We start from the raw sequence: 24,252 nt of genomic DNA, 5'->3' as shown, positions 1-24,252 counted from the left end.
AGCCAACCAGCACCCCGACACGCGGAGTTTGAGCCCGAGCCCACCGCGGATGACGAGCCAGAGCCACGAGCGACAGAGCTAAAGATCGCCACAGAGCCAGAGCCCTACACATCCGATCAGGTGCGAGAGCCGGCTACATCTACCATGACGGGGAGTGCAAGATGGAGCAAGTGAGGGCTATGGAGAGCCCTGCCCACTGCACCACTGCTGGGGGTGAGCTGGATGATAACTCTGGGGACTTGATTGACTTTTCTACGGAAGATCTAGAGGATAACTCTGGGGACTTGATTGACTTTTCTACGGAAGATCTAGAGAATAACTCTGGGGATTTAATAGACTTCTTTACAGAAGTATCTACCTGTCTCGTTATGCCTGCCTGTATGGAATCCCCACCCACCCTCCCTCTTCTGCCTATGTCAACATCTGTCTGCTCACCGCTGTCCCCTGACAGCCCCTCTGCTCACCCTCAGCCCACCACCTGTGCAGTGGGTGCGCCGCGGGTCTGCCAGCTTCCATCGGCGTCAGGGCTGGAGGATCCCTCATCTCCGCCTCCAGCCTCAGAGTCCAGAACTCCGCCTCAGCCTCCGACCCTGCGGCTTCACCACGGCTCTCAGCGCCCTCGTCTCCATCGTCGCCCATCGGTCCACCAGCTCCACCGGGCTCCCTCGTCTTTCCGGCTCCGCCCTGGTCGGTCGTCGGCCCTTCATCACCTCAGGACTCTGTTCCTACGGCTGCGCCTCGTCACTCCGTCCCACCGGCTCTGTGGACCTCCTTCCTCCCTCTGGCACAGCCTCCATCCTCTGTCGCTCCGGCTCCGCCGCGGACCTTCGGATCTCCGCCTACGCCTCGGTCGCCAGAGCCTAGGGCTCCGCCTTGGCCCTCCGGATCCTCGGTGTCGCCCTGGATCTTCGGCTCTCCGTCTCCGCCTCGGGCTCCTCCGCCAGCGGCTCCGCCTCCGTCGGTCGCCCCCCTGGAGTCGTCAGCCTTTTCTCCACCATGGCTCCTCCCTCCGTCGGCTCCACCGTGGGTCGTCATGATGGCTGTGGTCTGGGTCTCGCATGGCTCCTCCTGCTCCGGGTCCCTCCTGAGTTCTCCCTGGCTCCTCCCTCCGTCGTCACCACCCTGGACTTTGTTTATTGTCCTCCTCCCGGAAGACCGTCCGCCACCAGAGCCTCCTCCCACAATGACTTTATTATTTTCACTCCCTTTCCACGCCGCGAGGTCGCGCCTTCCGGGAGGGGGGGAGTAATGTCAGAGTTCTGTGTGCCATTTGGACTGTTTATGTTTGTTTTTCCCATTGTGCCCATATTTGGTTCTTCCTGTCCTCATTTTGTCCTGATTAGTTTATTTACTACACCTGTCTGTGTCTTAATCACCACCCTTTATAAGTCTGCTTGTGATTTGAGTTTGCTGTCGGTCCTTGACGTTATTTGGATGTGTGTGGATTATCGTTCTGTTCCTGCCTGTTCCTGCCTGTTCCTGCCTGTTCCTACTAAGAGTTATATTAAATTGTTATTTGTATCGTATCTCGTCTCTCGACTCATCTATCCAGCACGTACCGTGACAGTATCCTCGTTCAAGGGCAGACGTTGAGTGATCTGCTGTGTGTACTCTTATACTGCGGATGTAAGTAATAAGTGGCAGCCAGCAGTGATTAGAATTCCCATGACTGGGATCACTGACGGTGGTAGTGAGAGCCTGGTAAACTCATTACAGCACCCCCCCTCTTCACGGTCCACTCCAGACAGACGAGAATTCCGGCACTGTGGTGGCCGTCTTCGACTTGGGGGTGCTGGATGCTCAGGATGTTGTTCATGCAAGTCAAGAGAGTGGGACCTAAGATGTCATCACGTGGTACACAAGATCTCTCATCCACAATACATTGGTTTATATTACTCCTGATATTAACATGCTCACAGAAGTTTTTTGTTTTTAGTTGTCTGTGATCTGATACCTGCATAACAGATGAATCCTGCAAACTTTCCCTCTGAGAGCGCTGTACCAACATCAGATCTTCAACTACATTGATATTCTATTGGTAAAAAAAGTTCCTTGACTACTGATGATGAGTTTTGCAAGCACCTAATTATCATGTATGATTTACTTGTTTTACTTGTTGAACAGAATTTAGAAAACAGTTTTCAGGAATTACACAACGTCTGTTCACATCTCTGTGGTTAGAGCAGTGTGCTTAATAATGTGTCTTTGACCTTCATAATGTATGTTTATATTATACTGTGTTGTAAACAGTGGTGGGCAGTAACGAAGTAGTTGTACTTCCTTACTGTACTTAAGTACATTTTTCAAGTATCTGTACTTTACTGGAGTAGTTTTATTTTGAGTAACTTTCACTTTTACTTCACTACATTCCAAAGCGTAAGATCGTACTTTTTACTTAACTACATTTCATAAACATGTCGTTACTCCTTATAATATATCACGTGCTCTGAGACGCACAAGCTGTGTCTGATTCATGAACAAACTGATTATTTCCAATGAACCTGTTAAATTGATTCGCCAGTCGCACCAAACGATTCATTCACGAATTGGAATGATCCGATTGCAGCTGTTCTAGAGTCGACAACTCATTGATTCAAATGATCCGTTTAGAGCGAGTCTCCTGTCAACTGAATTCACAAGTAAGAACCGGGAGATCTTGTGCGCGCGCGACTGATGCTGCGAAAAGTAAGTTACTAATGTCGAATTTTAGGATTAATTATTATAACTGAAAATCATATTTAGGTCAAAGCTGTCCGTTGTTTAACAGCTTAAATAAAATAACTAATGCACGTTCATATTCCTCGCTGATGTAACATTAGCAGTTTTATTAAAATGCTATGCATGTAGCCCTACGTGACGTCTGTTTTTGTATTGTTTAGCAATATTATACATTTTTATATTGTTTGGATCAGCTAGAGAAGACAGATATGAATGTTTATTCAACCATACTGAAAATAAGTAAATATTGTTAGCTGATGCTAATGGTCTAGCTGCTTGCTAATGCTAAGTTGAGATCATTTTTAGTTATAAAGTCCACATATTTTTATTCAACCACCTAGATAGATTACATCTGAGGGAAAAAGAAAGGATGTCATGCTCAGAACATGGTAACTACAGTAATTATCAAAGTGGAAAGTGATGCCCTCTGGGGGCATTTGGCTAGGGGTGTTTTTACACAGACAATATTTGAAAGGAAAAAATAATTATGAAAATATAATTATATTTTCCTTAAAATGTTCTTGTTAACTTCAGGCCTTATTCTCATGTCATATATAACTGTGACATTATGCAAAACAAGCTTTAAAACACTTTTTTTCTTACTGTTGAAAATTAAATGGTCAAATCTGTTTTCTCTCAGGTACATTGCAGTGTAAGCTTCACATTGAATATTACTACATCACTCAAAAATTTATTTTTTGGGAAAATCCCAGCTATTTTGAGCAGTAGGATTATAAAAAATATGTGCTAATATAAAATTCAATTAAGTAGCCTATATAAAATTGCAAAATAAATCAGTATTTTTTTACTTAAGTACATAAAAAATCGGGTACTTTTGTACTTTCACTCAAGTAAAATTGAAAGAGGAACACTTTTACTTTTACTGGAGTAATATTTTATTATACGTATCTGTACTTTTACTCAAGTACTCAATTTGTGTACTTCATCCACCACTGGTTGTAAATAGAATACAGATAATCTAAAATCCCAATCTTTGAATCTTCTTACATTGTTTCTTATCAGACAGTCACAGTCTCACTGATGGGCCATTAGGGGAGGGTCTTTTGTCTCTCAGGTGTGAATCACTAAACATTCAATGACCATTGTCACTCCCTTGCATTTTCCCTTTCAATCACAAAACACGTCTTAGAAAATGTAAATAATTATATTGTTTTTTTTGTGAACGACTGAACGAGATGATTTTCACATCATTTTGTAAAAAAAACTCGAGCCTACCACATCCAGTTCTCAAAAGTCGTGTGAACTAATGTTCTGAATGTGTTTCTTGGTCTTATTTCAGTGATTTAAAAATTTGAGATTTTCACTAACCATGCATAAACGTTGTTTTCTCAAAACCACAAACATGTACATTCATGTTGCTTACATATTATTGTAGCCCAGTTTGTGCTGATTACAATGTAATTAGACTTCAACCATTAATATGTTTTTAAGATACTAAAAAAAGCACAAATATCAGGGAATGTCAAAACTTCTCCAGGGGCCCAAAACACCCTCAGACCACAGAGGGTTAAAGAATGCAACAAACCCGTCTCCCGGAAATCCTGTAGAATTTAACCTATCCTATGATGACTTCGAAACTCCTGAAGTGCTTTCAGCTAAGTGTGCCACATGCATCAGACATTCAGCCAGCAGTCTGTGGGTGTGATATCTGAGGCTGAGATTATTAAGAAGATAACTGAACTAAGGAAAACATAGGAGAACAAACCCTCAAAATCAGAGAACCAAAGACTAAAACTCAGGGATATAAAACACTGGGAACAACAATAAAAAACACAAATACAATATGCAATAACATCAAAATAAGAATCTCTATGACAATATTACATGAATACATTATTATATATTGATATGATAATATGATTAAATTATCAACATTAGAAGCCTGTACAAGTTTATGTAAACTATATGATACATAATTTCCGATCATTTCTGATGTGCTAATTTGTATCTTCTTTTGCCTCGTTGATTATACACTGTTATATTCTAGAAATTAAAAATCACATCACCAAAGCCGGTGTGTCTGTAGTTGTCTGTGTGTCACCAAAGCCTGTAGTTGGCACTATTGAGCATCCTAACTGAGGTGACATTGTAGACTATGTTTTTGAAGTGTTTATATTGCTGTTAATTTCATTTATTAGTTAGTTTCACGTGTGATTCATAAAACATTTGTACGCTGCCAATCCCATCAGACAAATGATCATACATTGATGAATGTGGCAGCTGACAACAGTCAATTTGAATATCACACCCCTAAAAGCACCCTGGTTTAGAAGCCTTACCCCTAGAGTTTATGACATGGAGAAACTGAATTTATATGTATTGTAATCTTAGCATGCCTGGAAAGAGATGTGCTAATATTTCCTCGTCTTGCATTAGAAACGAGTGCTTTTTTGTACATTCTGTGTTCATTCTCATCGAAATTTCTGCTCATATGTGGTTCCTCCTCACATATACTTCCGAACCGGCTGTTTGTTATGTTCATTCATTCAAGTTCTGCTGCTTTTGCTCTTTGTGCTCTGCACTGTGCTACAACCCCCCTTCAGAGACTTGGCCCTGTATCGCTGCTTGCAGCTATATTTATTATTATTGTTAGTATTATTATTATTAGTAGTAGTAGTAGTATTAAATATAAAAGCCATAAGGCACTGATACATATAAAGAAAGAAATCTGTAATGCCATAGTGTAGCCATGCCTGTAAAGCCCTATGTATTTCCTAGTTCAGTCATCTCCAACCCTACTCCTGGAGAACTACCATTTTGCAGATTGATGCATCAGTGATGTGTCATTAGTAATAAACACCTGCTGTTAACAAGCAGAATCACTGAAGGAAAGAGGAACAACAAGAACAGAAAAGAGAAGAGACAAGCACAAGCACAACAACTACTATGGACTTACAGTCACGCAGCCTTTGAGATGAAATAAGCCTTAGAAAAACTGAAATAAAAGCACATTAACACTCAAGTCTGACTATTCTTTTATAAGCATTTAGATTTCCACAATTTTTAAAATGTTATTTATTTATTTATTTATTAGGGCTGTCAGTTTAACGCGTTAACTCAATGAGTGAGTTCTGAAAAAATAACATAATTAAAATATTTTAATGCAGTTGACATGCTGGCCCCGCCCCCAGATCTGTACATCATCTTATATTTCATACAGTTGACTGTTGACAAATATGATGCAGGACAACAACTCCGTGCATAAATGCAGTTATGCCCTAAAATTCAAGATATTGTATGAGTTGTTGTTTCATATTTATACATATCACACAATATCACACGGGCAGCAAGAGTAATATGACACAAGTGCTGATTTTGTCCTGATCTATCATTTTAGGAACCTCAACAGTCAACCTCAAGCGTAACAGGAACCTTAACAGTCATTGTGTATGCTAATTACTTGTTACGAAGTAGAACAAACACATTTATGAAAACTTCTCTTTTCATTGTTTTTTTTTTATTTGTGGTATTTCTCATGGAACGGACAGTTTTGGCCATTTTTTTAAATGATCACCTGAGCTCCACCTGCTTCCCCTTTCATTCTGTTAAAAAGTATCAGCAATTACACTTGAAAAAGAATTTCCATTGGCTTATTTCAGAAGATTTAACAGGACATCAGAGCAAATTCTGAAAAAAACAGCTGAAGAGAGGAGTTTTTTCCTAGGTAAAACAGTAAATATATACTTATACTACATCTGACTATCTTTACACAAACATGTCTCATTTTTTCTTTCTTTAAAACTACAGTGTTAATAATAAATCGACTGCCTGTATTTGGTAATAAGTGGATTTATAATAGCTAGTAGGTCACTTTGTGTCTTTGGAATAGAACATCTGCTAAATGCCTTAAATGTAAATGATATAGATCAGTTTAAACATGAGCTATTTGTCTCACCATATATTCCATGTATTATACTTAATAACAATAATTCTACCAATGGTTATACCTAATATACTAAAATGTATTTGAAATACATTTATTTCATGCTAAATTTACTACAAAAATATTGTTTATTACATAAATGTACATATTTATGTACTTAATACAAATACCCTGCAATTATACTTTTAGTAAACTAAACTGCTCTGCAAAAAAAAAAAAAAAAAAAAAAAAAAAAATGCCGCTAAATTGGAACTAATTTTGTGCTTTAATTGTACAGAAGTATTTTTTTTGTGCTAAAGTTGACCTATTACAAGTATACTTTATGAACACTTTAAATATCTTGCTTTTATAAACTGATATTATTCAAAGATCTTACAATCCTCATTAATACTGTCATTATATACTAAGTATAAAAGAAATGCATTTTAAATATATTACTTTTTTACTAGGGTACTATGGCATAACTGCATCACTCCCATTTTTGAACACAGACATAAAAATCCAGACTTAAATTTTTATAATTCATGAATGAAAACATTTATAATATGATTTTGATGTACATTTGATGTACATCCGTGGTAATGCAATGTCTGATTTTAAAATGCCTTTCAAAGGATGAATTTTGAGATATTAATTTTCAAACTGATATATCATTTCTTATGATTTCTAAAGTGTGATAGAGAAAAAGGCAACAAAGTTTTTTGTGACAAAGGTCAGAACTCATGTTATGTTGCAGATTTTTTAAGTTGCACTTTTGACATGATTTGTAACACAAAAATGTGGTAAAATATCTATTTAGGAGTCTTAGACTTTTCCAACGATGCATAGTTTGTCATGATTAGATTAGGATTTATTTGTAATATGGTAATGTAAACTTAGGTGTCCCACTGAGGGGACGGTGACAGTTAAAGGGTTAATAATAATCTGAAAAGCTTTTAAAAAAACATAAAAAATGTACAGCTTTGATGTACAGATTTTTAATTTTGTACAGGTCAATTTCAGATCCTGAAATGAGAATGTCGACTACCATTCCAATTAATTCTTTTGTCAGCCAGCTGCAACAACCAATTCAAACAACAACAATCGGGACTGTGACAAATGCTCCTGTGCCTGTTTACATACAACAGGTAGCAGGAGTTTCACCTCTTCCAGGACTTAAGGAATTTCTGAAAGGCCAACCAAAGGCCCTTGGGGTGAGAAATTTTTTCATAAACCCAAATAATTGTTTTTTATTTGTGCATGTGTTAGTGTGAGGTAAGAAAAGTGCATCAGTTCCGAACAAGAAACTGTTTTAGGAACAAACTTTAAAAAATGTGAAGTAAATAACTAATTTAGCATATCCACAAACCAGTATGTTAATTCATTTAAAAATTGCACACTTGTAGAATGTATGTATGTATGTATGTGTGCGTGTGTGTGTGTGTATACGTGTAAGGGCCTTACAAGCCATAATTCATTCTGGCTCTCTCAGCTCTCACACAATTACACTCTTCTTTCACATACATATATTTTGACTCTCACACAAACATTCTTCTTTCACATAGATATTTTTCTCCTCTCTCACACTTACAATCTTCTTTCACATTTATATATTTGTACTTTCACACACCCACCACACATTCTTGTTTAACATGTTTCTGTTTGCATATTTCTGCTTATACACACTTTTCAACACATTTACTGACTTTCACCCACATATACACTTCCACATATATGTATTCTTTATTCTTACATAGCTACATTCTAACTCATATATGGTCACTTTTACATATGTAAGTACTTATGTAAGTACATATGTAACACAACTATACATTTATGCTATTCATTTTTTTAAATAATACTAATTTTGATAGTGCTGACAGGGATCAATGCTAAGAAAAGTTATTAACATGAGCAAAATGTAAGAATGTGTGTGTTCAAATGTGACTATGAAAGTAAACTGTAAGAATATGTGTGTTAAGATATATGACTATGAGAGCAAAAATGTATGTGTACATTAAAATATGTGACTATGAGAGCATGCATGTATGTGAAAGGAAAGTGTAAGTGCGTGAGAGCACCAGAATGAATTATGGCTTGTTTGGCCCCTTCATACTTTTGTGTCCTATTCAGATTGTACATTTTCCTTGTCCTTCACAGACTGTCCAGATAATGATTGGTCTGATAACTTTCCTGTTTGGCATTGTGTCTGCAGTTTATGCAGACTCCACCTTCATCTATATTGGTATTCCTTTCTGGGGATCTCTAATCGTAAGAAACAATTATACAATTTAGTAGTCTCTCTTTTATAATACAAGCTACAGTAGATAGTCAACCAAAATGCCTGTTAATGCCACGTGTACCTCCGCCGCAAGGACAAGATGTGAAGTTTAAAATATATATGTAATGTTCCTGCTATCTGACTACTGTTATAGTAAAAATAGTACATGTGGAAGAGGTGTGCAATTATGCCATAAAAAAAAATAGAAAACGTGGATTACTCTATACAGGAACATCAAGAGTGCCTTTTTTAACACAGGGTAGGGGGTGGTAAAGCATACAATACAAAGTTAACATAAAACCATGTCTGCATTTGTGATTGTAGAAATGACAAACGACAAGTGCTACTCTACACTGCTCAAAACTTGTGTCTAAATAGTCAGTAGCAAATTCTTTAAATATGAAAAAATATTTACAGGCTGTGAGTCAGAAGTGCCAGACTGTCCTTGCAGAGTTGGAATTGCTTCACAGAAACAGCCTTTGTGCACAGCCGGCCTTGTACTCTCCCAGGTTCAGGAAACAGTCCTCCGTAAAAGGCGTATAAAATTTGTGTGTACATTTGGGTGGTGTTATGCAAATCTTCCCACACAGTGACAGATTTGTGGAGGCATGTTTAAATGTGGTGTTTTAGGAAGGCTTGGATGAGTCTTAACTTTTATAAAGAATATCTCTTTGGGTTTGAGACTTTAATCCTTTGCTTTATGGATCTTATATATTGATGAAAACTTAAAGATAGTTGCTATGGTTTTTAATTGCTTCTTATGTGTTACGCCTGTGTCTTGTCAATTAGTTCATTTGGTCAGTGAGTTTATATATATTCTCTCAGTTTGGTTCAGCTCTCTGTCTTATTGTTCATGCTGTGTGCACTATTGTGTCATTCATCCTGTGCCCAATGTGACATTTGCGATCAAACTCAAGGCTTTGATATATTTGCCTGATAACTTGTAGAACAATTCAGAAGCGTTCACCGGTGGCGGCAGTACACGTGGCGGTAAAAAGCGGAGCACAATCTGTAAATATTACAATAGAATTTACAATAGCCTGAATTTTTGCCTTTCTGTCCACTCTCAGTACATTATCGCAGGTTCACTCAGCATTGCTGCAGAAAACAACCGTAAATCACTCTCCAGTATGTGTTTGGTATGTACACAACACTTATTTTTAGGGGTCCAAGCAGCAGAGGTGCTGGGAAACTATTGTGTTTGTACTGATTTTCTATTTCTATTATACTGAATTTCCTATTTCCTTTTTTTTCTTATTTTGAGTTTTATGAAACAAACCTTTAAACAAAAACAAAATATGTTTGATTGTATGCTGCTAATTTAAATGTTTAACGTAAGTTCACCCATAATACATATCTTATGATCACATATATTAGGACAGAGAAAATTTTTACTAATGTGTACAGAGTGAATTTGACACCAACAAATTTGTTGTAATCTAAATTATCAGTGAAGATTGGCTGGACTTTGCTGTAAAACCACAACTATTTTTGAAAAGACGCATTTCAGTTGTATCACTTGTGTGTTCAGATTCCTGTCACACTTGTGATGTTTTCGGTCAAAAATGACCAGACTCCAAGCAATTGCTAATAAATCTGTCATTATGCATTATTATCACCAAATATTGGATTCAATCTTTTTTGTCAACTTATTTTCCTGTTTGTGATCTTCCCCATTCATTTTCAATGGCTGGCCATTTTTGTGTGACTGTGCAATTTTGTACAAAATAAAAGCATTTAAAAGCAAACTTCCTGATTAAACATTAAAGAACACTAGTGTGATAAACAGCAAATTTTCACAATTTTTTTTATCTCATATTGTAGAAGTTATACATAGAAAATTATTTTTAAACTAAAAAAACAAGGTACCTACTCTCAGAAAAAATTAGGCCTATGATTAATCAGATGCAAATAGAAACACAAAACACAAAAAGAATGAATCCAATATTTGGTGATAATATAGCATAATGAGAGATTTATAAGCAGTTGTTTTGGAGTCTGGTCATTTTTGAATAAATATTTGGTATATTTTGAATACCACAAGTCTGACTAGGTGAAATAAAACCCACAGAAAAATGATGGAAATTCGAAAAAAAAAATTCTGAGAAGTACTTATACCCTGTGTGAACAAAGTCAGTAAGTTTGAGTCTGATGCAATAGTGTTAACTAGTATTTTTCGGGAAAAAGAGGCCTTGGTGCTTGGACCCTGATGATTGCAGTTTGCGGCTATATTTTATTTATGTATGTCAAGTAGTTAGTTTTATCACACTCCATATACTTTTACATCTACTTTAATACGGCATTTCAACATAAAATGTTAAATAACTTTATGTTGGTTTTCTACCTATAGGTGAACGGTTCTCTTGGAATGAACATTTTTAGTGCTTTAACTGCAGGCATTGCCCTTGCTTTAATTTCACTGAATTTGGCTGTAAGAGCACAGTACACTTTCACTCAATGCAACAATAATGATTGTTATTATGTGGCTGCAAAGTATGAGGTATGTTATCGACTTTCATATTCATATTTATATTTACCACTGTGACCACTGTGTGGTCTTTCTATTACTGGTCATTTGTAATGCATGAAAAATTTTGACATTATACATTAATTGTAAACTCAATCCAACAATAAATATATTATATGATCTTTATGGGTAATAGATTCTAGACTACTGAGCAGCTGTTGTATTAGTTTGAGTACTAATTATCAGTTATTTTATCATTATTATTTATGCTGATGTTGATTTTTTTTCTCAGACCCTCTCCTTGGGAATTAGTGGTGTATTGTTATTATTCACCTTGCTTCAGTTTATCATCTCCATCTGTCTGTCAGCATTTGCTTGTAAAGCCGCCTGTTGCTGTGGTCCACCTCAGGTGAGTAATGTGTCAGGTCAGGGGTTCCCAAACTTTACACTATTTTTGTCAGCTGAACCCCTCAAATATGTATGACATAGCGACATATTTGCATTCACTCTTTACCAGAACCAACAAACATTGTAAATACAAAAACTGATCTTAATTTCATCACTCTTAAAGGGGTCATCGCATTCTAAGTTCACTTTTACATGTTGTTTGAACATTAATGTGTGTTGGCAGTGTATGTACAAATCTACCCTATAATGATAAAAATCCATGCAGTGGTTTTTAATTAATCTGTAAAAATAATATTCCCTTTTTTTAAATCGAGCCATTCTCAGATGCCTGTCATTGTGGCATCACACCCACAGAGGCCACTCCCACGATAGTTGATTGACCTGAGTGTCTTACCTCAGATCAGCTGTAACAGTCCGCCCTCTTTGTTTCGATGCCAGAGCAGGGATGTAAGTTAGACAAGAATATCTCCAATTGAGCGATTGAGGTGTTGTGTTGCTGGATGTAATAATCAACATAGTGGTCGTCATTTACTCCCAACATCTGAGCCGCTGAAGATGCAGTAGATTACATTTGTTTGTGAAGGGAATGCGCCTCGCAATCTACATATATCCATCTATGTTTGCGCAAATCATTCATGATCCAGTTTCACTTACAGCAGAAGTGACTGTAAGGGTTTTTTTTATGAATTTTTGCGATCACCTTTCCTAATAATGTGCTAGTTAGCAAGTTTAGCGGCTAAACGCGGCTAAAGTAAACAGGCTCGTCTCTCCACAGAGAGAAGAAAGGGGCAGGGCGAGCAGAGCTCATTTGCATTTAAAGCAGCCTCGACCAGAATGAGATGATTTTTGCAGAGCTCATTTTGGCAAGTTAAAAAGGTTGTTGTTTTACACAACCATTCAGAATTTTTAACCAAAGTATATTATAGACTTTTCATTAAGACCCTAAAGAATCATATCAACTTGTGGAAAATGGGCATCCGATGACCCCTTTAAATGTTCAAGCTTTTAACATATAATTCTCAAACATTAAACTTCTGTCCGCAAAAATGTTGTGAATGTATGAATTATTTGAAATTATTTTTATAAATCCAGATGAAAGTGTGTTCCACATTAGGACATTTCAGAAGAATTTCTGTCTTTTGCTTTTTCCAGTTCCAAGTAAATTGAGGTCTATACACCTGTAATACTTGAACTGTCTGCCAGTGTTATGCATTTATACCATCTGACAGCAAGAAGGCATAAAACATTACATGTGTGTTTTTCCAAAGGTGCCATTAGTTTCGCAAGTTTTAACTCAACAGCCATCTGATTTCATGCCCATTCATTTCAATAATCTTAACAGCTCAGAGGTAAGAAAAGCTTAAACCCCAGATCAAGCGGGGGTCTATGTACTGGAAATGTGTAAAGCACTCAGTAATGGGTGTAATAATTGTTTAATAAACAATAAGCAAGGAAGCTAATTGTATACATTTTTTCTTGCAGATACCTGTGGTCAGCATTTGTTCTGTGAACAACCATCATGCAGAAACTCTCCCACAATACAGTGAATGTAAACAAATATGAATTTAAAAAAGTGGGCAAAGTCCATTATCTGTAATATCCTTTCATCATTTTATCAGATAAAAATCTAAAGTTTTTTAAATGATGTGTAAACAAAACTATTCAAGACTAGATGCTATTACATGATTTGCTTTCTTTAGTTAAGTCAAAAAGGTTGTATAATCATCAGTGAAACTGGATAGATTGCTTTTAACAACTATAACTGCGTAATACTATATAACCTGTAAGAATAAAATATACAGAATGAAAAAAAATGCTTATTCATGTCTTAATTAAAACAACAACAACAAATGTTTCCTAAGTAAAACTGTTGCATTAATCTCATTACAGTTTTTACACGATACATTAAGAGCTGGGGGGTGAAAACTTTTTGAATTTGAAGATCAAGGTACACTGTACTTAATTTGTCTTCTGGGAAATATGCAAGTATCTTCTGTTGTTTCCGAAGAGCAGTAATAAAGAAAAAATATATATATTTCAACAAAATAAGAAAAAAATCAGACATGTTCATCCAGTTCAAAAGTTTTCACCCCCCGACTCTTAATGCATTGTGTTTCCCTCTGGAGCATCAGTGAGTGTTTGAAACTTTTTTAATAGTTGTGTTTGAGTTGCTCAGTTGTCCTCAGTGTGAAATGATGGATCTCAATATCATACAGTCACTGCTGGAAAGGGTTCAGATATGCAAAAGATGCTGGAAAACTAAAGATTCTGCAGGACCTGAAGGATTTTTCTGAAGAACAGTGCTCGATTTAACTGTTCAGAATAAACAAGGAACTGGTCATTTGTCCCTTGCAGGTGGTAATTTTTAACAATTTCAGCTATTTTTTGGGCCTGTAAGTAAACACCTCTTATGTAAAATATCTTAGTCAGAACACTACTAAATGATCTCTCTTATTTTGTTAAAAGTATTCACATTTTCACAGATTCTGCAAGGGGTTCTCAAACTTTTGCAAAAAAACCTGTAATTGTCATGTGTAGCTTGAGGCTAATTGCAGCTATAATTTCTCCTTACTACTAGGGGAAAAAAATTTAGATTTTAATATTTTTTAATGTCATTACATTGTTTAGAGCATAAGAAAAGAAAATAAATTACATTTTTGAACTATATTTCATTCATATGTTATGCTAGGTCCTCCGTAGAGGACACCAGGACTTTAAAAAGTCATATTTAAAAAAAAAAAAAAGAAGACAGTAATAGACATAAAATGGCAAAAACAGTGAGATTTTTATTTTAATTACAAATCAATTTTTATTTTTTATACTAAACTTTATATAAAGATGATTCCCAACTATGTTTTGAAAGATAATACAGAATATATAATTTTTCTTTATGCAAAATGTGTGTAAAATAGCCATGAATGGGTTTTCCCATTATAAACAATGTATCTATAAACTGTATCTAATTTGCATATTAATGTGTTTTTGGGGCAACATATAAGGAAAAAATAAGTGTAATAATGGGAGAATTAATTGGCAAGATTTTCATAATAATTTCTAATATTTCATAGCAATATTAAAATATATTTTCTTTCCCTATTCACTTGTTCTGTCTACCAAAATGTGTAATAAACATGCTTTAAGTCCCACTGTCCTCTACAGTGGACATGTAAAAGTCATATTTAACCCCATAACATTTTCCTGAGATGTTGTTTTATGACAAACAATTTAAAAATTAGTCAGACTTAAATGAACATTACAAAATATTATCATATTTCCATAAGAGTATTAAATTTGATCACTAAATCAATGTCAGCCATTTTTAAAAGCCAAGCAGAGGGAGTGATCATGGTGAAACTTCCAAACATTTGGTATCTTTGAAAAGCCCTGAATGTGCTCTGTACAAGACATCCAGACTTAAAACTGTGACATGTAAGGTCTCAGAGAAATCGCTAAAAACTAATGTCCTCTACAGAGGACAAAACTCCATAGCTGGTAGTCAGGAGGTTAAAATTATTTTTTAATGATGTATTGAAAGAAATAAATGTATAGGTCTGTTTTACGTGCAGATTACTCTGAATTTACTCATGTAAATATGCAAGTTTCATGAATGAGGCCCAATCAACACACTCATCAAGGACATTATTAATATTCAAACTCTTATCCATTGTCAAGTCTAGTTAGTTTGCAGCTATTTTTTTACATCCTCTGTGGATACTAACCTCCAATATTGTTTTTGGACACAATCACGGTACAGACCCCTGGCATTGCATAATACACCTGATTAAACTTCTCAACTCATTAGTAAAGAGTGCAAGACTTGAATTTGATGTGAAAAAAAAAAAGTAATGAGGGTCCAAGGCCAGGTTTGAGAAGCACTGCAGTATGCCATCTGCCTGCCATCCACTCTACTGCTTTTTTCTTTTGTGTATTCTTTCCTCATTCAACACCACCACTGATTCTCATCTGAGTGTCTGTCTGAGACTGACATCTAGTGGATGTTTTATTATCTGTGACCTTTAGAATTGCAGACACACCTGTTTTACACACGTCAGGCAAACACAGAACCAGGAAACAGGAATCTTTGGGGAAAGAGAAACTTAAGTGTATTTGAGCTGCTGTGTTTGTGTCTCTGTATTTATGCAGTAAAATGGCAGAAGCCAGATTTTCTCAGGATGAGTTCATGTGTTCAGTGTGTCTGGATCTTCTGAAGGATCCAGTGACAATTTCCTGTGGACACAGTTACTGTAGGTGCTGTATTACAGGCCACTGGGATCAGGAGGATCAAATGAAAGTCTACAGCTGTCCTCAGTGCAGACAGGCCTTCGGTCTAAGACCTGCTTTAGGTAAAAACACCATTCTGGCTGAATTAGTGGAGAAACTGAAGAAGACTAAACTTCATGCTGACTGTTATGCTGGAGCTGGAGATGTGCAATGTGACATCTGTACTGAAGGAAAATATAAAGCTGTCAAGTCCTGTCTGGTGTGTCTGAACTCTTACTGTCAAAACCACCTGGATCAACATGAGAGTTTCTTTAAAGGAAAGAGACACAATTTGACCGAAGCCATTGGACGACTGCAGGAGATGGTCTGTCGTGAACATGATAAACAGCTAGAAATGTACTGTATCACTGACCAGCAATGCATTTGTGTTCTGTGCATGAAATATGAGCATAAAAACCACAACACTACATCAGCTGCAGCAGAGAGAACAGAGAAACAGGTATTTAAAACTAGTCACTGACAATATATTGATATTTAGGCACACTAGTTTTGTGACGTTTCCTGTTATTGGTTTGTCCTCCAGATGCAGGTCAAGGAGATGCAGGAAAGGTTCCAGCAGAGAATCCAGCAGCGAGAGAAAGATCTTCAGCAGCTGAAAGAGTCTGTGGAGTCTTATAAGGTGAGTCTGGAGAGGAAGAGAAGTTTGTCTTAGTCTCAGTTTAGACTCTCCTCTTTCAGTCCCACTGAAGCCATTGTGTGATTATGATGTGTGTTCTAACAGCGCTCTGCACAGACAGCAGTTAAGGACAGTGAGAGGATCTTTACTGAGCTCATAAACTCCATTGAGAAAAGACGCTCTGAGTTGATACAGCAGATCAGAAATCAGGAAAAGGCTGCAGTGAGTCAAGCTAGAAAACGACTGGAGCGACTGAAGCAGGAGATCAATGGTCTGAGGAGAAGAAACACTGAGCTGGAGCAGCTTTCACAAACACAGGATCACATCCATTTCTTGCAGGTAACAGAGATATAGAACAGGAACAGGCAACGTTGGTCCTGGAGTGCCGTTGTCCTGCAGAGTTTAGCTCCAACCCTGAAAAAAAAAAAAACCTCACCTGCCTGTAGCCCTAGTAATCCTGAAGACCTTGATTAGCTTTTTCAGGTGTGTTTGATTAGGGTTGGAGTTAAAGGAGAAGTCCACTTCCAGAACAAAAATTTACAGATAATGTACTCACCCCCTTGTCTTTTTTTCTTCAGCCGTAAAGAAATTATGTTTTTTGAGTTAAACATTTCAGGATTTTTCTTCATAGAATGGACTGGTATGGTGCCCTGATTTTGAACTTCCATAATGCAGTTTAAATGCGGCTCCAAACGATCCCAAATGCGGTTGTAAATGATCTCAATTGAGGAAGATGGGTCTTATATAGTAAAACGATTGGTTATTTTCATTAAAAAAAAAATACTATTTAAACACTTTTTAATCTCAAACACTCGTCTTGTCTTCAAAACTTCAAAAATCATTTCAAAACCATCCTACATCACTGCAAAGACTGGGTTGGTACTTTTGCAAAGTGAACATGCAAAGAAGATCAAACGCCCTCAACAAAAAAGGTAAAACAGTGATATAAGACGATTTTGAAGTTGAGAACATGAGATGGGAATTTTTTGACATACCCTAACTGTCATGAACCGGAACAAAAACAGTTCAGGCAGAGTGAGACAAGACGAGCGTTTGACATTACAAAGTATATAATTTTTATTTTTTTAATGAAAATAACTGATCGTTTAGCTAGACAAGACCCTTCTTGCTTGGCTGGGATTGTTTGAAGCTGCATTTAAACTGCATTTTGGAAGCACCACAGCAGTCCATTATACGGAAAAAAATCATGAAATGTTACCCTCAAAAAGCATAATTTCTTTATGGCTGATGAAAGAAAGATATGAACATCTTGGATGACAAGGGGTGAGTACATTATCTGTCAATTTTTGTTTTGGAAGTGGACTTCTCCTTTAAACTCAAACTGCAAGACATCAGCACCCCAGGACCGACGTTGCCTGATCTAGAAGAACAGGATCACATATGCTGCTGTGTAAGGAGACTCAAAGAGAAACATTTAATTAGAGCAGAATGAGCAGTTGACTACAATACTGTGAAGAATTCAGAGTGTCATTATGTAATCATCAGTCAGATCACATCTAATCACCTTTAGAAAAAAATGCACTTACAAATACATTTCAGTTCTGAAAATCTTTTAGGAATCATTCCTCTGAGATTTTTCTTCAGAAATATGTATTTAGCTGACAGATATCAATAGCGCCACCAACATTTTACAAATTCACTAACATTCACTCACATTTTTACCTCATTTCTCCTGATTTCATAATGGTGAAATCAATGAACTCGAATGTACCAATTTTGAGCAATATTCAATAAAATTTAATCATTTGATTTTCAAACCTGATAAAATTTTTATTTGGCCTTTTATGAATTTGTTCACGAAGACCCCAAACATGAAGTGAGACTGTATATTAGCAATGCTTCAGTTTATTGAAACCAAACAGAACTGGACTGTGTCTCAAGGGTTCTTGTAAAGTTTCAGTGTCCCTAACTGCTCTACAGTTATGATTAATGGTCAATCTAACGGTAGCCTTTAACTGATATTCTTGAGCAAACCTACTTAACCCTACAATGTGACGCCATTGATTGATTCTGTTAGATGGACATTTATGATCTCAGCAGATGTTTTATCACCCAAACTATTTTCTCGAAAGTTCAATTTGTAGCTCTAAACATAAGTGCTAGATTGAGATGATTTAATAAAAATAAATCTAGTCAGCAAAACCCTCATAAATCTGATAGAAGAGCAGGTTATTGGGTAAAGTATGTTATTGTGTAATACGTTTTGATTTCTGTTTTCTGTAGAGTTTCCAGTCTCTCTCATCACCTCAGGAATCTACAGATGTAAATGACAATCCCTTAATTTCTCTCTACTCCTTTAATGGCGTGAGAGAATCTGTCAGTCATCTAAGAGACAAACTGGAGGATTTCTGCAAAGAGGAGTTCAAAAAGATCTGTGACACAGGTAAAGTCCTGGAGATTATTCTGCTATCAGAAACGAGTCTTCCATCGTCTCATATCACATAGAACTTCGTATTAGAAATTCAGGATCATTTTCTTTTGATTTGAGAATCACATCGTTGTATCTGTTGGTTTCCACAGTCAAATTCAACAACATTGTTCCTAGGACCAGGAATGACTTCCTACAATGTAAGTCACTAAGAAAACAAGCAGAAAAAAACTCACACAAATGACGATTTGCAAGTATATCTGGTAATCTGTCCTGAGACACTGTTGATACATTAAACATGAAGAGCTCACATACAATAAAAGATCAAACAGATTCATAATGACTGATTCCTGATGTTTTTATATTGATCAGATTCCCATCAGATCACTCTGGATACAAAGACCCTGAATAAATGCCTCCATCTGTCTAAATGGAACAGAGTGATTGAATATATGGTCACAGAGCAGCCATATCCTGATCACCCAAGCAGATTTGATTATTATCGTCAGGTGTTGTGCAGAGAGAGTGTGTGTGGACGCTGTTACTGGGAGATTGAGTGGAATGGACATGTGGATATATCAGTGTCATATAAGAGCATCAGCAGGAAGGGACGGGGTTATGAGAATTGGTTTGGACATAATGATCAGTCTTGGAGTTTGTTCTGCTCTCCCTCCAGTTACTTATTCAGACACAATAACATAAATACTGTTCTTCCTGTAAAGCCCATTAGCAGTAGAATAGGGGTGTATGTGGATCACAGTGCAGGAACTCTGTCCTTCTACAGCGTCTCTGACACAATGAGCCTCATCCACACAGTCCAGACCACATTCACTCAGCCCCTCTATCCTGGATTTGGGGTTAATTATTATGAATCATCAGTAAAACTATGTTGATGAATTAGAATAAAATTTAAAGAGGTTCTACCCATAAAGCTTTGAGCTGCATGTTAAATTAGTATCTGTTTGTTAAATAAATACAGCAAATAAACTTTTTTCATTGAAATGAAAGAATGTGTGTAACAAATCCTCATGTAGACAGTAAGATCAGTGTGTCAGAGTCCTGCCGAGTGATCATGTAAATCTGTGCTTTTCTCAACCTACATTTGTGTTTTTATTGTAATGACTCATCAGTCGTTTGTATTATTACTATCAAAATTACACTTCAGTTGTAACTTTCACAAATATTTTTTATTAAGGACATGGAATTCTTATATTTTATCATTCATTTGATTTGTGCAAAAATAATAAAACAACAAATCAACTTGACATCAGATCTGAACTTTTAGATGCATGGATGTTTTGCCCCACTTATAACATATTCAGGTCTTTAGTGACCTGGACCAATATATCCAACATGGATAGATCTCTAACTGGTGTGACAGCATAAAACTCTTCTGATGTTTTAATAACAGTTACAAAAGAACAACATAAATAATATGTAGTTACCTTTTTAAACTTTGAAGGATTCAATTTAAGCAGATGATTTTACCATCACTGTCATCATCAGAGCGCAGTTTTCTCAGTACATTGAGCGTCCGGCTCATATTTACAATCTTAATTAAATTCTCAAAACTATCATTTTCAATTACTTCAAAATCAATATTTTGATCTTCCTGTTCTGTTGTCTCTCAACTTCAAAAATCATTTCAAAATCATCCTACATCGCTGCAGACATACCGACCCAGTCTTTGCAAAGTGAACATGATCAGACACCCTTAACAAAAAAGGTAAAATAACGATATAGTTGAGGGAGAACATGAGAAAAAAACAGAGGACAAAATGAGCATTTGACATTACAAAGTATATTAATTGTAATATTTTTTTTATGAAAATAAATGGTTTCGCTAGATAAGACCCTTCTTCCTTGGCTGGGATCGTTTACAGCTGCATTTGGGATTGTTTGAAGCCGCATTTAAACTGCATTTTGGAAGTTCAAAATCGGGGCACCATATCAGTCCATTATATAGAGAAAATTCCTGAAATGTTTTCCTCAAAAAACAATTTCTTTACAACCGAAGAAAGAAAGACATGAACATCTTGGAGGACAAGGGGGTGAGTACATTATCTGTAAATTGTTGTTCTGGAAGTGGACATCTCCTTCAACATCAATAAATTAATATTGTAGCAATTTTCTTGATAGTGCATCCTTATAATGAATCGCTTTGTTGTATTCCACATTTTTAAGTTACTTTGGATAAAAGTGTTTGCTAAAGGATTTAGGAGAACCCAAAATTGTCCTTGGGGACGTGCACTGGAATGCATGCCATGATGCTCGCTTAGGCTGGCATAGTAAGATACACAGAGCAACCAGTCAGAGTAATGAGTCAGGCACACAAGATTAAAAAAAATTCCTGTGTGTGGTCTTCCAGTGGACGGTCACCCTGCTCAAGGCATAGCAGGGCAACTGCAGTAATGTCTATTGTGACATGGAGGATGGAGGAAAAAAACAAAAATGCTGCAAAAAACTGTATTGGTACGTTCTTCTGTTATGTGTTGATCAGGTAATAACTCGCATGACGAAGGACAATAACTGGAAATAAACTTTAATCACAAACTTAGAGAAACATACCAAACACAGTCATAAATGATGAGAACAGACAGAGGCAAAAGGAGAACTAAGGGCATAAGTACAAAGAAACTAATAAGTTAATTAATCAGACAACAAGTGAACAGAATGACTATTCAAACAGGCTTGGGAAAACTAAGTCAAACAAGGCCAAACCAGAAAATACACAGAAAACAAGGCATGTAACATCATGGCGAAAGAGATCAGCTGCCACTATAATTCGTCTTCACCTTCATAAGGTATAGTTGGAAACTTCACTTTGCAAAGAGCAGCAGCTTTAGCACCAATCTGTGGAAAACAGCATTGAAATGTCTTTGTATGTGTACATATAGACCAATATACTTTATATAGCTTTTTTAAATTTATATATCACATTAATACTTGATTGGACTAACTGTTGCCTAGCTACATGCCCTTGTTACAAAAAACAACAAAAACAAAACAAATGGATTACATTCATTACCTGCTCAAAGTGTTTTTCCCCATAGCGAATGTAAGTGGCTACATGCTCACAGTTGTTCATGAACATGTCCCAAAGCCGACAATTTTTGTGCATTTGCCTTATGACTTTCTTCATATCCTCAGTGGATCTTACTTTAACTTTACCATCCAGGTAGTTAAACTTCCATGGTTTACCCGAGACTTCATCCATGTTTCCAAATAAACAGTCAGAAGCCTTGGGAAAGACATAACCTTTGAACAGAGTATATGATTAAGTTGATATTGACATTCCTGTACATAGTTATCCTAACAGGAGTAGAAGGACAGTTTGTAAGCATATTTCATAAATTAATCATATTTTGAGGCACAGTATAAAAAAACGTACATAAGATATTTGATAAAGAACTCCGATCAAAATTAGAGAACACTTACAGGCCCCTTTTCCACCAGCATGTACCGGGTGCTAGTTCAGAGCTAGTGCTATTGCTTGTTTGGAGTTGTTCGGGTTTACTGGCAAGCCTTTTAAGAACCGGTTTGCTTTTCCACGGGCTAAAGAGCCACCACTGAGCCTGGTCTTACGTCACTGAATACGTGTTTCCCAACAACGGTAGTACAGCAGCGCCAAACACACCAGGCTAGCGCAAGATGCAATCAGTGCTGCGCAAGTCAGTCGGCATATGCGCCGACACATCCCGAGCAAGCCTAATATCAACAATGGCTTTGCAAACCTACATTAGCATCCAAACAGCAAATCTAACATGTTCATCAGCATAATGTGGAGACTGTCAAAGGGGAATTGGTTCAACACAGCAGCTGGAATTGCTCGCCAGTTCAGCGCTGAACAGGGTAAGGATCTGTCATGGCACGTTTAAGAGGAGTCGGACTGAAAGCACACTCTGCAGTAACCAAACCTATCATCAGCAGAACGAATCCAGAGGTTAGGCTTACCTTTGCTGCGGAGCATGTTGTGTGGAGAGAGGAGAACTGGTCCAAAGTTCACTTTAGTGATGAGAGCAAGTTTAATTTATTTGGGTCAGATGGGAAACTGTTACACCCCATTGAACTCTTATTTGGTTTCTCCCAGTGTCTCCCCCTGTCATCCTGTTTACTTTGGTTTTGCCCTCGTTATTGTCATCCCATTCACCTGTCTTTGTAATCAGCACACCCTTTATAAGTCTGTCTCTGTTCTTAGTTCTCTGTCGGTCTTTAATGTTGTTGGAGGTTACTACGTGTGTGGATATTCCTGCCTGTTCCTGCTTGTACTACCAAAGGATTATAGTAAATCATTTTGCTTGTTATCTCGTCTCTCGTCTCGTTCCATCCAGCACGGAGCTCAACCGTAACAGAAAGACCGACCTAAAACAGTTTTCCCCGGCGTTTTCCCTGCTTTATTTTCTGTTTTTTTCCCAGTGTTTGTTGATTTTTCGTTATGGATCCCGCCGTTCAGATCATCATCCTGGAGCAGGGGAATCGCTCTCTCGAGGACCACACCAGAGACTTTGTGCAACTCATACCACTCACGCACTACCCGGACAGCTGCTTGTGCACGTTCTATCGTGTTGGACTTAACATCACCATCAAGGCGCAGCTGTCCGGGGAGGGTCCTCGAGAGAGCATCGCCGATTACATTGAGTGGGTGCTGGCGTCCTGTAGATCGTCATGGACCATTGACTTCGTCAAGGAGGACGTCAGCCCCACTCCAGACCCAGAACCCAGCCAACCATCACCCCGACAAGCGGAGTTGGAGCCCGAGCCCACCGCAGATGAAGAGCCAGAGCCTAGAGCGACAGAGCCAGAGCCGGACACGTCTGACCAGGTGCGAGAGCCGGACATTACGTCCGCTAAGGTGGAGTGCTGCGTGGAGCAAGAGAGGGCTATGGAGAGCCCTGCCCACTGCACCACCGCTGGGGGTGAGATTGAACTGAATTCTGGGGACTTGATGGACTTCTTTACGGAAGTTCTAGAAACTCACTCTGGGGATTTAATAGACTTTTCTACGGAAATATCTACCTGTTATGATCATCCTGTCTGCCTGGAATTCCCACCCACCCACCCTCTTCTGTCTACATCCATGTCTGTCTGGCCACCGCTGTCCCCTGACAGCCCCTCTGCTCACCCTCAGCCCACCACCTGTGCAGTGGGCTCGCCGCGGGTCTGCCAGCTTTCATCGGCGTCATGGCTGGAGGATCCCTCAGCTCCGCCT

At 37.6% G+C, this 24,252-nt stretch overlaps 2 protein-coding genes across 5 annotated transcripts; both read left to right on the top strand.

The window, feature by feature from the left end:
* Nucleotides 1-6,259: 6,259 nt before the first annotated feature.
* LOC127164243 (membrane-spanning 4-domains subfamily A member 4A-like) lies at nt 6,260-13,535 on the top strand. 4 transcript variants are annotated; one of them, XM_051108078.1, is made up of 8 exons: nt 6,260-6,403; nt 7,674-7,815; nt 8,762-8,872; nt 9,953-10,021; nt 11,233-11,382; nt 11,642-11,758; nt 13,026-13,106; nt 13,240-13,535. In XM_051108078.1, exons 3-8 carry the CDS (start codon nt 8,774-8,776, stop codon nt 13,318-13,320), a joined length of 597 nt encoding a protein of 198 aa, XP_050964035.1. In that variant the 5' UTR covers nt 6,260-6,403; nt 7,674-7,815; nt 8,762-8,773; the 3' UTR covers nt 13,321-13,535. The 4 variants fall into 4 exon arrangements, with proteins under 4 accessions (XP_050964035.1, XP_050964033.1, XP_050964032.1 ...); XM_051108076.1 differs by having other exon boundaries at nt 7,625-7,815; XM_051108075.1 differs by having other exon boundaries at nt 7,614-7,815.
* A 2,301-nt stretch (nt 13,536-15,836) lies between these two features.
* Nucleotides 15,837-20,173, top strand: LOC127164179 (tripartite motif-containing protein 16-like). The gene is made up of 6 exons (XM_051107957.1): nt 15,837-16,477; nt 16,562-16,657; nt 16,760-16,993; nt 18,899-19,058; nt 19,196-19,243; nt 19,416-20,173. Exons 1-6 carry the CDS (start codon nt 15,905-15,907, stop codon nt 19,934-19,936), a joined length of 1,632 nt encoding a protein of 543 aa, XP_050963914.1. The 5' UTR covers nt 15,837-15,904; the 3' UTR covers nt 19,937-20,173.
* Nucleotides 20,174-24,252: the final 4,079 nt, after the last annotated feature.

The sequence above is a fragment of the Labeo rohita genome, chromosome 4 (assembly GCF_022985175.1).
Source record: "Labeo rohita strain BAU-BD-2019 chromosome 4, IGBB_LRoh.1.0, whole genome shotgun sequence".
NCBI lineage: Eukaryota > Metazoa > Chordata > Actinopteri > Cypriniformes > Cyprinidae > Labeo > Labeo rohita.
Note: the sequence above shows the minus strand (reverse complement) of the source record. Positions and strands in the feature narration are given on the sequence as shown.

Bases quoted from the DNA above. Each gene is read 5' to 3' on its own strand.
- LOC127164243 (XM_051108076.1), top strand. From the start codon at position 7,633: ATGAGAATGTCGACTACCATTCCAATTAATTCTTTTGTCAGCCAGCTG. The intron at 8,873-9,952 runs GTAAGAAACAAT...GTCCACTCTCAG, and splicing joins CTTTCTGGGGATCTCTAATC to TACATTATCGCAGGTTCACT. The intron at 10,022-11,232 runs GTATGTACACAA...TTCTACCTATAG, and splicing joins CACTCTCCAGTATGTGTTTG to GTGAACGGTTCTCTTGGAAT.
- LOC127164179 (XM_051107957.1), top strand. From the start codon at position 15,905: ATGGCAGAAGCCAGATTTTCTCAGGATGAGTTCATGTGTTCAGTGTGT. The intron at 16,994-18,898 runs GTAACAGAGATA...TGTTTTCTGTAG, and splicing joins ATCACATCCATTTCTTGCAG to AGTTTCCAGTCTCTCTCATC. The intron at 19,244-19,415 runs GTAAGTCACTAA...TATATTGATCAG, and splicing joins CAGGAATGACTTCCTACAAT to ATTCCCATCAGATCACTCTG.